This window comes from Plectrocnemia conspersa, unplaced genomic scaffold (genome assembly GCF_051122295.1).
Source record: "Plectrocnemia conspersa isolate PC_06_02 unplaced genomic scaffold, ASM5112229v1 ptg000009l, whole genome shotgun sequence".
NCBI lineage: Eukaryota > Metazoa > Arthropoda > Insecta > Trichoptera > Polycentropodidae > Plectrocnemia > Plectrocnemia conspersa.
In genome coordinates, this window is record NW_028277173.1 from 23,273,454 (window position 1) to 23,290,765 (window position 17,312).

The 17,312-nt window shown below is 31.0% G+C and overlaps 1 protein-coding gene across 2 annotated transcripts in view; it reads right to left on the reverse strand.

Annotated features, from left to right (window-relative positions):
• The window catches only part of LOC148232299 (uncharacterized), a 227,079-nt gene that overhangs the window by 46,473 nt on the left and 163,294 nt on the right, over window positions 1-17,312 (reverse strand). For both annotated transcript variants that reach the window (XM_088192313.1, XM_088192314.1), the window contains 2 exons: window positions 16,354-16,461; window positions 5,593-5,678 (listed from right to left, as the gene is read on the reverse strand). In XM_088192313.1, coding sequence (XP_088048439.1) covers window positions 5,593-5,678; window positions 16,354-16,461 — 194 coding nt within the window. The remainder of the gene's footprint in view (window positions 1-5,592; window positions 5,679-16,353; window positions 16,462-17,312) is intronic.

Below are 17,312 nucleotides of genomic sequence, written 5' to 3' on the forward strand. Positions count from 1 at the left end.
CCATCACTTCACCTCAATGAATAAGTTTAGTTTTAATCACGTGTTTGCAATAAAAAATGTTACGTGCAGTAAATAAATTTACTATATGGCAACACAAAATAATATGTTTAATAATTTGTAATGCCTAATTGTAATATTCTTATATTTATTTGTAGCATAGAAAGGGTTAACTTATAGCTATTAATATTTATTCAAGAAATTATATTACGACTTTAAAATTACATAAAATGCCATTTATGTCATGAGGCCCGGAAGCATTGTTTTTCCTGAGCCCGGGTTTGCTCTCGGTGGCCCTGATTACAATTAGAAATCATATATTAGATATCAAATATGATTTAACTAGTAAAGAACACTGTCATGATCATGTAGTCACGGATAATATTTTGAAATTTTAATATACTTTTCACCTTATCATCGAATTTAAATATTTACAATGCTTAGGCGCAAGAATCTTCCTCGTCAGATTCCAGCCACCAAACGGCAAAACTTTAAGTTTGGCATATTTTTAGCCAGCTTCAATCTTCATTAAACGAAATCAATTAGCGCTCGATATTCACGCCTTGCCCCAAAGGGCCCGAGTCGTAGTTGGTCCCCGAGGGCACAATGGGGCCTCGCAAACATGACTAATTGATGAACGGAAAAGGAGTAAGTAACAGCACTGGGAGGAGTAACGGCTGCTGTTCCATTATGTACTCCTTCGTTTAATGGAGTCGATCGATCCACTAATTGAGGTTTAGCCGACTGATGTGACGTAGATAAATCTTATAATACGGACGACCTAATTCAAAGGGCAAAAGTTTCGTACATAATTCACGGCAGCGGATCCCTCGGCGCGTATGAGCTAATATCTTCACCTAGACGACCTCATCAATTATGTAGGTGTTCGTGCGCGGCCAACTTTTCAATTATGACCTTGCTCTCTCTAGGATTTGTTGGCTCTTGCAGTGGCACGTAACTTATGGTAAGGTGTTAATCACTCGACTCACGAGAGAAAGTTAGTTTAACCATATATATATACTATGGTATTCGAAAAGTAAAGATACAATATACTAAATGCTTATTCGATTGGCAACACAGACAGTCGTTTCCGCGTAACGTAACAGGGTTTATTAGGACTCAGTCGCAGCAATATTGTGCTTGAGGTGCGTGTTTGAAATGGTCGTAGCAATTCAAGCGCGACGTTCATCTAATGATCCGTTTATTTTGTGAAACTTCCTCTAAAATTGATCGCTAGTTTTATTATGTTTATGGCAATTACCTTAACAAAATATGAAAAAGTATTCAAAACTGTTATTTAAGAAACTTTTAGGTTACTGAAAACACGCTTCTCCATCGCATACATCTGTATACGTAAGCAATGCATTCGCAAAATTATTGCAGTACGAATTTTTGACGTGGTAAATGGTACCCTCATCATGAAAAAATATCAACACTGAAATATTTTACTCTAGACTGTGGCGACCACACATATAGGCACATTTAGAAGGGCGATTGTCTCATTGTTAATGACCGTGACCAAAAACGTTCATTCATTAACAACGAGACAAACATCATGGCACAAGAGGGATTTCTTTTGACCACACACAACACGGGTCGTTAAGAGAATCCCTTTTGTGACGAAACGGTACGGATGCAATCAATCACCACAATGCAAACCCTTTCCGAAGAATTCAAAAGTCTGGAGCCAAGCAAAAAACTCGCTTTCGGAAATACACATCTGATTTCTCGAATTCTAAGAAGCCACTGCAGCGATTGGCTAGGAGATCGATGTACAATCGCGATTGGCCAGCTAGCGTGCATTTCCCTAATAGTCCAGTCAAATAAGGGTTTAACCTCGGAATGAAAGAAAACAAGCTGAAATTTTGCACAGACCTTTGTTTTGGCGTTCTAAAGATAGGGTGAAAAGTCTCATAAGATATCGTGTCTGCTAATCAAGATATTAAAGGTCAAAGGTCATAAAAATCGTTTTTTTGCAAATATCTCGCCTCCTTTACGTTGCATGTCATTAGATGTTTTACAAAACTTATAGAAAATAAAATTTTCTACAAGTTTGTTATAAATTATTTCTTCGTATGGTTAATGGTTTTCGAGATATAGCGCGGGGAGTATGAAGCGCGCATCCGTTTATAGGATAACGCTATGTGAACTACGGAGCCAGAGCTACCTGCACATTTTTCCACAGTTTCATAGGAAACATCGCAAATTGTTATCTGCTGAATGAACCCATCTAAAGCATTATAACTTTCAATCTCCATATCTTCAAAAATCATCATCGATAATGCAAAAATTAATAGCGTATGGCCTCTGATACTTCTTGCAAAAGCGTGACCATCCAACATTTTGTCGACAGAATTCGAAGCATAAATTGTACTGAGAGCTTCCTTGATTCAGCTTCCATTCATTATATACCCTATGCATCCAATAAAAGACATAAGCATATGAAAGCCTCCTAGTTTCACAACTACTCTGGACAAGTCTGAGTTAGCATCTGAAGCTGCTACGATTTCACGTGCTTTTATGTACAACGGCTGACCAAAAGTTATTAAGCATGTTCTTTGTTTATGTTTCTTGGCAGTGTTTGTAGTACACTGTAATGTGTTGTAAATTGTGTCCATATTACTCGCAGGATGATGAATAAAAATAAGAAACTGAATCCGAGAAGTTACAAAGTTCTCATTGTTTTTGTAAGTTGTTCAATAAATCCATTCCACCCTGGCAACGGTGAGATATTTTTCCACTTTCCGTTCATCCACAACAAATCAACTACATTAAATATTTGTTCGGTTAGTTCTTCTACATCATTAAAATTTAGAACTTGAATCTCTTGCTTAATCCGGGTACGACATGATTTTCATACACTAGAAGGGGTAAATGTGATAGTGCTGCTAACTCCTTTACACTTGGTTTTGTTGTAAATTTCTTTATGCGGTCATCGTATATAACTTCAGATTTTGAAGTTATTATTTTTATCATTCCCATTACATGAACAGTATTATAGCCATCAAGAGTATAAATATTTTTCTGCATTATCCGCTGCATACTGTACTAAGGCACTTGACTCTGATGGTTGATTACGAGGCTGTGGGTGATAAACAGCTTAAATTTAACATTTTACAGTATCACTATATGAAGCGAAAAAACCTAAACTTGACAAAACATTCAAAAGTCTTTTTGGATGTTTGGCCTATCTGTATTTCTTCTATGAAGAAATACAGATAGGCCTATTAATAACTGCGAAGAAAAGGACCGTTTTCGTATGGAAGTCATTATAGCATGACTTATAGCTGTGTATTTCGTTTTAAAATGCCCCGTCTTTTCTTTTCTGTTCTTTATAATAACTTCTTGCAGAAAATGTAATAAAGTTTTCGGAATTTCTTCATTAATATTTTACTCGGGGGCGGATAGGACTTGGTCTCAACAACAGAAGATCGAATATCTTCTCTAATAATCGCCGCAGCAGCTTCCACTACGCGCAAGTGTTCTTCTTCCGAAGTGCCTTTTTTATTTTCATACCAAGCTATGGATAAAATTTAAGCTTGAGCATCGCGAAAAGAAAAAATAGGGAATGATCCAATCTTCGTTGTAATTATAATGTCAGTTAAATATTTTTCTCTTAATTTGGAAATGATCTTCTTATCATCTGGTACATACTCCGTAAGGACATCTCTCAACTCTTTCAATTTTTTCGCACAAATTTCTAGTCGAGCAATATTTCATTCATAATTCCTAATAATACAATAAAAAAAGTAATAAAATTATCGTTCAAACGACTTGCCGAGACCACTTTTTTCACGATTGCTTACTTTTTCAAAGCTTATACCAAGTTAAGCAGGTAGAAATACTCGCTGGATTCTATAAGCGGATGTACGCCTCCCACTCTTCGCGCTAAATCTCAAAAACGGTTAAGGATACAAAACAAATATTATAACCAAACTTGTAGAAAATTTTATGCTTTACAAGTTTTGTAAGGCATCTAATTACGTGCGACGCATAAAATGCGAGATATTTGCAAAAAACCAAATTTTGTGACCTTTGACCTTTGATATCTTGATTAGCAGACACGATATTTTATGAGACTTTTCACCCTGTCCTTAGAACATCAATACGAAAGTCTGTGCAAAAATTCAGCTTGTTATCTTTCATTCCGAGGTTTAGCCTTTATTTCGCCTTATTTGACTGGACTATAAAGGATATAAGCCCGGACTCCGACAAGGAGAGGGCAGACGGTCAAGAGACGGTCGAGATACGAGACGGCTGAGGCACGAGACAAGAGAGAGATCTGAAGACAACACCTGACACTCGCCGCACGCAGCCACAGAGCCCTGAGACATCATCGCCTGCACACCTTCATCGCGAGAAACATCACGCCGTAATCGTCCATAGTCAAAATTGTAATTATAACTTAATAAACAATCTAATAGGATTCACCGAAGAGATTCACTTTTTTTTCAAAAATGTATTACTTATTAATTTTTCATTAATAATATATTATTATCGTATGAACATCACTGAAGCAGCCATGCAAATAAAAACTCTTTTTAAGTTGAGAAACTTTTAGAACTTATTTCGTGTGTAAAACTGTGTGACATTTTTAAATCATAAAACATAAAAAACACGTCTCTTTAAATTAGAAAATTGATTTAAATTAAAATGAAATTAAAATTTATTATTTTTTCGGAACTTTTGGTATTCCCACAATTTTTATTGCATTTTAAATATTTTTCATTAGTCAAAATGTTAACAGCGCCGCTGGCGATTTTATTTCAAAATGTATCAACTTTGTATAACTAAAATACAGTTGAAGTAATATATTTAAAAGTCATAACGATGGCTTTTCGTCAATTACTTCCCAACTTATACTCGGAACGAAAGCACCCAAGCATAGCTATTATATTTAATATTATATACCTATTATATGCTTTTAGTTTTAGTATAAATTCTGACTTTTAATATAAATATCAAAATAAATAGTACCATAAGAGTTGGACATTTTTTATTTAAAATAAAGTAATAAAACGAAGAATAAAGAATAATATTATAAAATTAATCAATTTAATATCCATATAGCTGCCTAATTATCTTTCACTCTGGTATCTGTTGCTACTCTACTATGATTGTTAATCCAGCTAATAACATATGGAACAGGATCCCAATCAGACAAAGGCTTCCCCGGTAAATTGATACTCATCAAATTCGAGATGTGGCCTACGGTAAGGCTGCATCTCAATCTTATACATATCGCATTAATTAAGCTTAAGCCTTGTTCAGATTCTAAACTTCTAATTGCAATTGTATTTACTATTTTTTTGTTTTCGATATTGTATCGGGAAATACAATAGATTTAATTAGACGTGTGCATTAACAAAGTCGCGAAAATCATCAATGTCTATTTCAGTTTTTGAGATTTTATATATATTTTAATCAGTAAGCATCGTTATACTCAAAATACAACCTAACTGACAAATACATTAATTTATTTATTGAAAATCTCAAGATAGTAATTCAACGATTATATTATATGTTAACATGCCAATAAGATCCTACATTGTACAATGTTATATAAGTATGATAAAGTATATATGATTTGTATACCTGGTTCTGAATAGACGGGAAGCTCGCAAAGATCTCCGGTAATTCCGGGAGGACAATCGCAGCTAACGGCCGCGGCGCCCATTTGTCTGAAAATGACACAATGTGACTTAATAAATTATATTTATTGTGTTTTTATATAAAAGAACGTATAAAACAAAATAAATAAACCTACATTTTATATTTATATTCCAGAGGATTACCTATTTATACATTTTTAATTAAAAATATTTTTTTATATATTTAAATAAATATTTAATGTTATCTTTAGAAATATTTTTTAAATGAAAAGTATTCTTTTAAATTAAATTGTAATAAAACACATTAAAAAAATAGAATAAATAATTTTAATTACTAGGGTATTTTTAGTCATTTTTTAATTGTATTTAATTATACAGATGTATTTTTAAATATTTCATAATTTGTTGCGCGTAGTAATAACAACCGAAACAATTTAACTTGTAGCACTTCATTTAGAGCAACTGAATAGTTTCACTTTATACTTTATTTAGATAGGGAACAGTTAATTAAACTTTGGTTTTGCTTACTAATATTTTCGTTTGCTTTTCATATGAAAATTAATTCTTAACGTCTTGCTATAAAATATAATTTATTCGTAATACATAATTTAATTAAAACAGTATTAATCAAATCCTAAATATCTTTAAAGTACTAATATATTTAAAAATATATTATAAATAAATTATATTTTCACATATACAAAATATATTAAAAAAACAGTTTATTCATTCCACATGGATATTATTATTGGGTTAGTTTCTTTTTACGTTACTGTCTTATATAATCTTATAAAAAATATTTAATTTTACTGCTCACGCAGATAAAGAGGACATTAAAAAAATAGCATTTGACGATCATAGAGAAAAAGGCACTATAGTAAATAGTGCATTCCACAAATTTTCCGCGAATTAAAAAAAACACTGATGTTTTTCCAAATGTCCCTCGAGGGGAAGCTGGCGTTCTTCTTTGTTCACTTGTAACCATGATCATTTTGGGAACGAGCATTCGGAGGACCAGTGAAAAAAGAACTGCTACTATTAAAAACGTGTATTTATAACAAGGTTCCTTAATTTTTTAGGCCGAGTTGCACGGTAACTGACTCTAGCTGCGTCAATATTTTGATTTGTATTTATTTAAAAAATATTTTGTTGATTTGTTAAGTTCGCTTCAAGTTCTTGAACTTTTTTTAAGCAGTTCTCGAATTTATTCAAATTTTAACGATGTTTGTATTGTAATATGTTAATCTACAACTGAATCAGTGCCTTGAATTTTTTTTACTAAGTTGTGAGTTCCATTTTAGTTGAGTGATTAAATATAATATCTATAAATACTGTCTTATTTAGAATTGTTCCTTGATGTGTCATTCAAAGGGTATCCGGAAAGTTCGCCGACTGCAATTCACCGATGGAAAGCTTACCTATAACAATTCATCGACTTGGAATTCGTCGAACGGAAAGTTCACCAATTCTACAAATGATCGCCGATGATTTATTTATAAAAATCAGGAAACATTTAATTTTTTTACCATCGTTTTTTTAATTCGTAATTTTGTATAAAATTTTTGTTCTTTTTATTTTTTTCGCATATTTCATTTATCAAATTGTTTGGCAAAATCTAAGCCTTAAATTTACCTGATATTTCCATGATAATGAAACGAAAAATAATTGTACGTAATATACAATAATGAACCATATGGAATTTTTTATTTCTGACAATAGAACAAATATTGGTCCTACATATTGAGATTTAAAAAGATATTTAATATTATTAACTATATTGTTATATAAAAGACAAATAAAAATGTTTTTCAAGTTTTATAATCTTCACAATTTTTAATCTTAATAGCCTAAAATAAAATTTTCTAAAAATACTTTTTACTGAAATGCGTACTCGAGATTATATTTTACTATTTATAAATATCTGTAAATATAAGTTTGAAATATAATGTCATAATCCTAATAATAAATATATTTTCGTTAAAAATATTTAATAATAGAATTATTTTTATTGAAATATAAAATTTTTCCAAACGATAAAAAACTATAACGAGAGAAGTTTGCAGAACGATGGGTTAAAAAACGATAATAAAAGGACGGTACAATTTGTCTTTCTGTGTAAAAAATATGAAATGCCCAAAACTTTTAAGCAAAATATTCGATTTTAACTAGTAGTAATTTTATGTGACCTACTTTTATCAGTATAATGTTCTAGCTTTGTCGTATACAATTTATACAAACATGTGTCGCTTTGTAACTCATCATTAATATTATTTTATTACTACATTCACGTAATCAAAATTTTATCAAATCCTTTTATTTTAAACAAATATCTATATATGCTATATATCTGTTCTATTGTCAGGACAAAAGGATAAACAATATTAATCCACATTATTGTTTATTTAAATATTGTGTACAATTATTTTACATTGCAATATCATGAGGGAAATTTGAAGCTTAGATTTTGCCAAACAATTCGATAAATGAAATTTTCTCAAATAATAAAAAGATAAACGAAAATAGTTTAATTAGTATAGTTAATTAAAATTAGATCAACGGTTACAGAAATATTAAAAAAATATATGTATTTGACGGATAAATAATTAATACGTTAGCTGGTGTTCCATGGTTTTTAATAAATAAATCATTATAGAATCGGGGAATTTTCCATTCGACAAATATACAGGTCGGTGAATTGTTGACACATCATATGAAAATTCTATATAAAACAACATTTATATATATTTCTTAAAACAATTACAATTATTTTTTAAGCTTTCCTAGAACCATTCAAAGATGTATACAATAGCTCTTATTATAAAATCCTTTGCATAATTCAAAACATGTTAAGAAAAATAATATGATGTCATTATGAAACCATAAAAATATTTTTAATTAATTACAAATTAAATGATAAAAATTAATTCATATTATGATTTTTACAAACATGTCTTATCCATTTGTTGATATTTTTTTTAGTAATAATAACTCTTTAAATATATTGTAAACTCAAACGAGGCAAGTAGTTTGTTACTTAACTGAATCAAGCTAATCGATATTATTTTATTATACCAAATTAAATATGTAAAATATGAACTATTGTATATGATTATTTACTCCTTAGCGAAGGATGAGTTCAATATGTATCGTATTTGCTGGCGAATGATCAAAATCTACCCGCGTGGAATGGTTGAGTTTCATGCTTGAAATTTTCAACAATAGCTTGAGTAAATATGTATTTGATATCAATACTTTCAATAATTACTAGATCTTTCATTATGCTTCGGTTATTAAATTGCAGTTCTTTATTGTGATAATGGAGAATCAAAAATATATAAAAACATTTAGGCGTTTAAAATGCACCGGCTCACACCGCAGCACCCGTGATTTAATTTTGCATATAACTTTTATTTAATTCCCCGTATTTTTTATATCTACTGGTGATTAAATTATAAAATTTTATTGAAAAATGTTAATATAATAATAATATATATTTATATTCATTAAAATTTCTTGCCTTTTTATGGTTTTATGAAATAAAAATTGATCTCTTACATCGTAACGAATGACTATAATAGGCACGTTAGTGATAATAACGATCGTTATAGATGATTTGCTCTTTCAATAACATATGTATATTGTAAGTGGTTATGTGTATTAAAGCTTAATGTTATAGCATATATCGAACGCGGAGACTTTTAGCACATTTCGATGCTTCTCCAGGGTCAGCTGGAGTGATTTACACTGGGTGGAAATTATCCACATAGGCCGAGATTGCCGCTTCAGCGGTTCGCAGCGCTGATAGGAGATTACATCACAAGCAAACCGAGAAGAGTGAGAGGGAGAGAGAGAGAGAGACTGAATGGTTTCGGTTCATAGGATTCATATAATAAATAAAAAAAAACAAACGGAATCCGAGCCGAGACACATGGACGACCTTTCGTCCGAATTAGTGGCGATCTTCTCGGAAAAACAACAGGTTGGCGCGCCAAAGCACCAATTCGGATTAAGTGCTTCGACCCAGACAATGGAAAAGTAGATAATTTAATAAGCGGGGGCAAAGCGATAGGGTTTCCCTTTCGAGCGCCGAAAGAGTCGGCTAATCAAGATTGATTGGATTCGTCGTGGATTTTTTACCTCACGCCGCACGAAGGATGTAATAGCAAAAACGACTAGATCCGTAGCAAGCGTTTTTAGCACAATAAAAAAAAACAATCGCGGAGAAGCTTTAAGCTCAGTCTAAGCTATTTTTTTATATTTAAAGCCCTTAAAAATAATTGTTGCTTTCTGTGAAAGTAAGGGGTTTGTAATTGCTTATTATATTTGGTACTAAATCACATAGGTTAAATTTTTGTAAGGAAATATTTAAAATTATTTTTTTGCTATTAGTCGTTCGTTATTTTGAACACGCTGAATGTGTAAAATATTTGCGCCGAAGATTGTAGGTTCTTAAGCTCCAATAGTATTGATAGCATAAATAAATTTATGATACATATTTCGTCATATGCGTTACAATAAAATCTAAAATATAAAGCACATCCACTGTAGCTAGGTTTATAGTTATCTATAACTAAAATATGTAAAATAAGTAATACTTTCATAGACATTTATCTTTGATTTTTTAGTCTGAAGACAGAAAAGATCCTGCCATTCAGCTGTATAAGTTATTTCCGTCTGAGGTGCTGAAATTTTTGAACGAATCTATCTAGAATTTAAAGAGTTAAATCTATGATTTTTAGTATCGAGAAATAAATTACACAAAAACTGAACAGAAAAATTAATCCAATTTATCAATATTTGAAAGGTTCATATATAAAATACGCTTGAAAATATTTATTTTGTAGAAAATCCTTCACAATTGCCTATTATAAAGCGTCATTTTAAACAAAGGGATTTCACATAGAAACACACGAGAGAAATCGTCTTATTTGGACCATCAAAAAATGATGTAAATTTGAAATAAACGTTATTCAACGTAACTGAAACTTCTCAACCGTTTGTTACCACTCAATTTAGAATCCACGTCAAAAGAAATAAAATCGTGCAGTGGAAACGCTCGGTTTTTACAACAAAATTATGACTTACAATAAGTGAGAATCGAATGAAGCGCATCTAAGCCGAATTTTGAACATTAGGATGGCGCAAAATCAATTATGCCTTCTCAGAAGTAAAAAACCCACGTCAAAAGCAATAAAATCGTGCCGTCGCCATCGCAGTGGGAACGCTTGGCGAAAGCGCCGACACGATTTTATTGCTTTTTACGTGAATTTTTGATTTCTGAGAAGTGATAATTCTTTTTGCGCCCTTCTATTGACAAAAATTTAGTTTGAATACACTTTTATTAATGCTATCATATAAAAAGTCCGTAGTAAAATCGATAAAAATAGCTTTAATATTTTTAAAACATAGTGTAACATCAAAGTGCAGACAAACTATGAAGCAATACGCAAGATGTGACGTCTGTCTGTATAAAACTTCTAAAACTATAATTATTTTTAGAACTTTCATAAGGTTAGGTTTGGGTTTGAAAGCAAATGGACGTTTCGCAACTGTCGAATTGAGTATTATTTTATAGCAGCATATAATTTCACCAGCGCTTATCAGTTAAAATATATTTTCACTAGTAGAAATCTACTAACGAAAAAAATATTTGGACACTATTGAAAATATAACTTCACCAAAAAATACACATTCACTGTAAAATTGATATATTGTATTGAAATAAATAATGATAAGTAAATGAATATATTACTTCATATAAAAAAATCATATCATATCATGAATAAGAATAAGTATTTAGTGGGCGAAACAATGGATATTGTTAAGACGCGCTTTTCGGCGATTACTTTATATTTTGAAATCAGAACCATACTGTTTGAGTTAAAAAATAGTTTATATTAAAATAAAGCTTTTTGTTATGGTAATTAATATTTATGACATTGTATACTTCTAGCGCATATGGTGTTTTAATATTACGGTTATAAAGCACCATTGGTTCAATGATCGTTTCTAGTGGAGAAATTTGTAGTATTTCTTACGCAACCTACACTGCATTTTCAGATTCTTTAAAATTAGTAAAAATTCTAATAATTTATAGAAAAGAGATTATCCGATACTTAATACCTAGATATAACTACATTGTTTAAATCTATTTAGCGACGGGATCGTGACGGGTGTCAATTACAATGCAGTAGTCTTTTTTATTGAATTGTAAAGTTCTTTACATGGTGCTTACAAAAAAACGGGGCGCGAGCCCGCAATGACGTGCGAGCTAGCTAGAGTTTGCCAGTCGAGAGGTCCGTCACGCCAGTGTTAGAAGAGTGCCGCCAAGTTTTGCCCATAACAACATCTATTGAAATGTAATACATAGATTAAGACGTAATATAAATACCATTACAAATATTAGTGGGTCTCAATTTGCATCAAAACTAAACCATCCATATTTAAAATATGTTCTTTACTATTAAAAATACATATATAAAATAAGATAATAATCTAGATATTACAAATATTTTTTTAATATTGGTAATATTTTATAATAAATATATATAAAAATGTTAAATTTTATATTAACTCTATTGCGTTTAAAACAATAAAAATAAATTTGAAATGTATGATACATATATTGCACTGCTCTAGACTGAGTTATAGTAGATATAATAACCGAAAGACTGCTATAATGTCGCATTTTTATTTCAGTGTCCCGTTACTAGTATCCCTTGAGAAAATATAATATATTTTATAAATTGCATTCCAACACATTGACTCTAGTCCGATATTTCCAACACATTACATAGGTACAAAGCGAAAGATTATGCGTTGCATATAAATATATGACGGTATTAGATTTCACGTTTCAGAGAGTGAGGACGAGATTTAATAAAATGGCGAAAAGGGTTTGAAGCACCGAAATCGGCAGCTAATCAAGATTGATTGGAGTTGCTGGAAATATTTTTTTATATTATACGGTGGTGAAGCGTTGATGGATTGTTTTCGAGGTGAGGCGCAACTTGGTCTTCATATAAAGCCGTCAACGTTGACTAAATTGACAGACAGGTGTATTACGGCAACCGAAAATATGTCGTGTATTGTGAAAATTATAATCTCATCATTGTTGTATGAATTTTAAGCTTTAAACGATTGTAAATCAAATTTACCAAAAAAATATTATAAGAACATAATCACAGAGAATGAATATAATTTATGAAATAAAAATAATTACGCTAATGAATAACGTAAATAAAATAATAATAAAAATTTTGAGACTGAAGGGGTGTGATTTTGCAGCCAAAATAGACGCCAGAAATGCAAATAACTGGTGTTGTTTCTCACCGCGCCTTTCCTTGGGGTGACCAAATAGCACATCTTTTATAATGCTGCTTCAAAACAGCTCTGTTGTATCACAGATGAAGATGTGTGCGGGGCAATTGCATCGCTTCTTGGACACTTCCACGAAATCTATTCACGTTTTAAAATAATACAGGTCCTTATGGCAATTATGGTAATTAAATAAAATAATATAATTAAGCGCAAAGTTGAATTTATTTTTTAGCTAGCACACTGACGAAACAATACAATGATCTAGCATCCTTTCCAATATAATAGTAGATTTTATTTAAATGACCAATAGACGCCCGCCGTCCGCAGACAACATACGATCATGATGCACACATCCCGCCGCCAGCTTCTCCACCACCGCTCTGAGAATATACTGTCGCTGCTACACCAATCAAAACTCTGAGGACCGTCCGCTGATCATCCAGCTTCTCCACTACCGCTTAGAGAAAACATCTTGCCATTTATCGTTTGTCGCAATATATGTATGTAAATATAATGTAATAAAACTCAAACCAGATTCCACTAAGCGCCTCACTGGCTATGAAGTCACACTCCCTAGGGTTCCCAAACCCTAAACACTATACAATATAAACTCAAAATAGTCTCAAGTAGATATTAACTTTAGGTAAGATAAAAATATTTTAGCTAATTTTATATATTATAATACGCTACTACGGTAATAAACATCAAAATTCTGTAAAAAATACTGAAAATTAAAAAAGCGATAACTATAATCAAAAGCCTCAATTCAGCATTAATTGAATTTTATATGTACTAAGCCGATTAGTTATCTGGAAAATAAATTACAGCAAAAGTTATATATAGATAAAGAATACACAATTGATAATGCAATAAAAATAGTGAGTACTTTTGAGTTGACCAATGGTATTAAACTTTTAGGGCATAATAAAAATATTTTATAAATAATAAACACTCTGCAGTAACTATACATTTTAAAAAATTATTCCTTTTTAAATTGTAACTACATTATTACTTTAAAATTACAATAGTTGACCCATCAATTGTCCTATTATTTCACATTGCTAGTACTGAGCGAATATAACATAACATGCCGCATATTTTATTTAGGTTCAACTTTGAAAATGTTTATAGATAACCTCTATAACTTCTGAAACTTTGCTCGGATCAAACTTGTAGAAACTTAGGGTAAAATGTCACGTTGCTTCAGAAAACTCAGTGGTGACGCGTGACAAGTAAAAATTCTATAGAAAATAAATATATTACAAATCTCAACTTTCATCGTCAGATTATATAATAATCGCTTACGAAATAGTTTTTTTTATTATAATTAATACTACTCTACACAGAAATTGTGTTCCAACTGTACATTTCAATACCTAAATAATTTATTCAATTTAATAAATAATAACATTCTCATTTGATCTTGGACGAAACCGGATGATACAGTTAGTATTATATACATATATAATAATTTAAACACGTATGCCTATGAAATAATATATTACATTTATCCTCGTATACGAATAAACCTGAATTTACACTCATATGAATATTTAACTGGAGAATTGTGGTTGGTGTGCGTCTGTAAATTTTAAATGTACGTATACGAGTACTACCACATTGATGTACTGTTGATATTTAAATTCAACGTTACAGAAACGAAAGCTTGCTTTGAGTCATATTTGATTTTAACAAAAGTTTTGTCGTCTTTATAAGACAGCATTTTACTAATTGCACAAGACGCTTATATTTATTTGTCTGACTCTTATTGCATTGTATCGAGAAAGAGCGGAGTATAAGATCAAGCAAAGAAACAACAAGGAATGTAATTCTATAGATATACATATTTCGACTTTTAGCTACCTTTTAATTACGTTGCTGAGTACCGCGGATGGTTTTATTATCTCAAATGAAAACTGTTTAAAATTTCATAGACAAACGAAAAGTTTCGAAGCTACGCTTTAAAATTTAACCAGCGCTAGACGGAACAAAGCAAACGTTGAAAAGTAGTACATTTAATTATAATAAGGACAAGCATGCTTGCGAATAAACAATTCAAGAAACAGTATGCGTTTATATGAATCTTTAATGCTTTATTTTATATGAATAAAAACATCATGGTTCTATATTTTTATTTTGTATTCATCGACAATCGGACCTCTGCGTCCTATTTCAGATTTTTCGTTTATGTGGTCACTAGCTTGTCGGGCGCAAGAGGTTTTAAGGGCTTTGGGTTCGGGTAGCTATTCCATTGTTTCTATTTACGTTGTCATTCCATGGACAGACTTTATATAAATAAAATATAAAATATTTTATTATTGCGGGTCAAAATATCGGTTGCAAAATATCGAGCGATATTTTTGTAAATTCTGATATCTTGTAAGACTATAAAATAAATTTAAAGTTATTTCTTTTTTTATTCAATCATATCAGAAGACTTGAGGTGATATTTAAAATCAATACCAAGCCTAAGTAACACTGTGTTTGCAGTATGTATTTAAAATGTCCATATAAACACTATAAAATTGATGCATTGCCATGAAAGGAATATTAAAATACAATTATATCCCCAAATCGCGTTGAGAGTGGACGAGCAATCAAACTAAGTGCACATATATCATTGCATATATAACACAAATCATTCTCTTCCTTCCGGAATTCACTTCCATCAAGAACTTTCACTTGATATCCCCGACTTCAAACGCAAGAAAGCTAATTTGAATTAGCCAATAAAGTGCAATAAAGCAGCCGCTTCCCTCTCTGCGTTAACCATAGACCAGCTACGATATTAAGAGACAACTGAATTATTCAGGCGCACTAATTACACTCATTTTTGGTAACTCAAAAATGATTACACAATAATTGTAATTTAAAACTAAATAATTTTGCTTTACATAGAAATAAGCACGGTGTTACTTAAGTCAGGATAATAACTCAAAATGCATTTTTTTTGTAAAAAATAAATTTCTTCTGATATTCATCTCCAACTTGTTTGTGTTAATCATAGCAGATCAAAGATATCCGTTGTCACAAATGAACTCATATAAAAATTTTAACAAAAAGTTGTATTGATAGGTTATCTACTTAATGAGTACACGCATATTGAACAGGCGCGTACGTTGAGATCTCCTCACTTTTACATTTATTAAAATAGAAAATAATTATTATTTCCTTTATCAATTAGCAGCTTGATTTCAATATAATAGTAATAAATAATTTAGCTTTGGCATAACTCAATTCAATCCTTTCCACCCACGTCTTGACGTTAATCGAATACCACAACATTTCAACCCCCATTTTCATTGTTCGCATTTATAAATGAATTTTAATCAGCGTTGTTGTATAATTAAATTTAACGAATAGGCTGCACACAAATGAGGCGTTGGGGTCGAAAGTTATGTAAAAAAAATCGAGCGTTATTTACCTGCAAGTGCCTCCATTATGGCACGTAGGCCGTCCATGGCGTTCACAAAGCGGTCCCTCCCCGCAATCTTTTCCGCTGTATCCGGAAAAGCAGGAACAGCCGTATTCCCTGTAGAGAATGAAAAGGAAAACGTCAATGTGAATTCTGAACCGGCTCGTCTCACATTTGGATTTATAGAGCACTTTTAAAAGTCGTAACACTAAAATATTAAAAAAATAAACATTCAGAAAATAGTATATTTGACCTAAATATATTTTAAAGAGACACTTATTTATATTTATTTAATTAACACAACACATTAAAGAAATAATATTTAATTATTTTATGTGTGTTTTACAGCAATCTTTATTTATATAAAAAAAATATAATAATATGATTTCAGATAAAAGCATAAAAAGTATGATTTTATCTGAAATACGACGGGTGAAATTGCAGAAAAATGCTGATTAGGTTACAGTTAAAAATACTTTGTTACGATTACCTTTAAATGTCTTTATGGTTATATTTAAATAAAACAAAAATTATATAATACCTTACAATATACATTAAATATATTATACAAAGTGCACACGTAAATAATTCATAAGCTTCTATTTACTATCTTAGAAAACAATCGTAAGTTACTCCCGCAGGAGCCTTCTCTAAGCGTCCGTGAACGATAACGATTATTACTGTACTGGCATCGTACCCGTCTCAAATTAAAGTATTTATTTGTATGTAAAAAGTAATTAATTATTATTTATACAATTATTTATAATTTTCTTCGTAAATTTATAATTTAAATATTGTGAAAAGTGAATTACAAGGGAAAGACATTGAATAATAATAAAGTGTGTACCTGAAATATTCCGTATTAGTGTGGAGAAATTTATAATGGTGAGTGCACTTTAAACTTGCATTATATAAATAGTTATTGTGAAAAGTGATTTACACGTGAAAGACAATGTACAATATCTGTG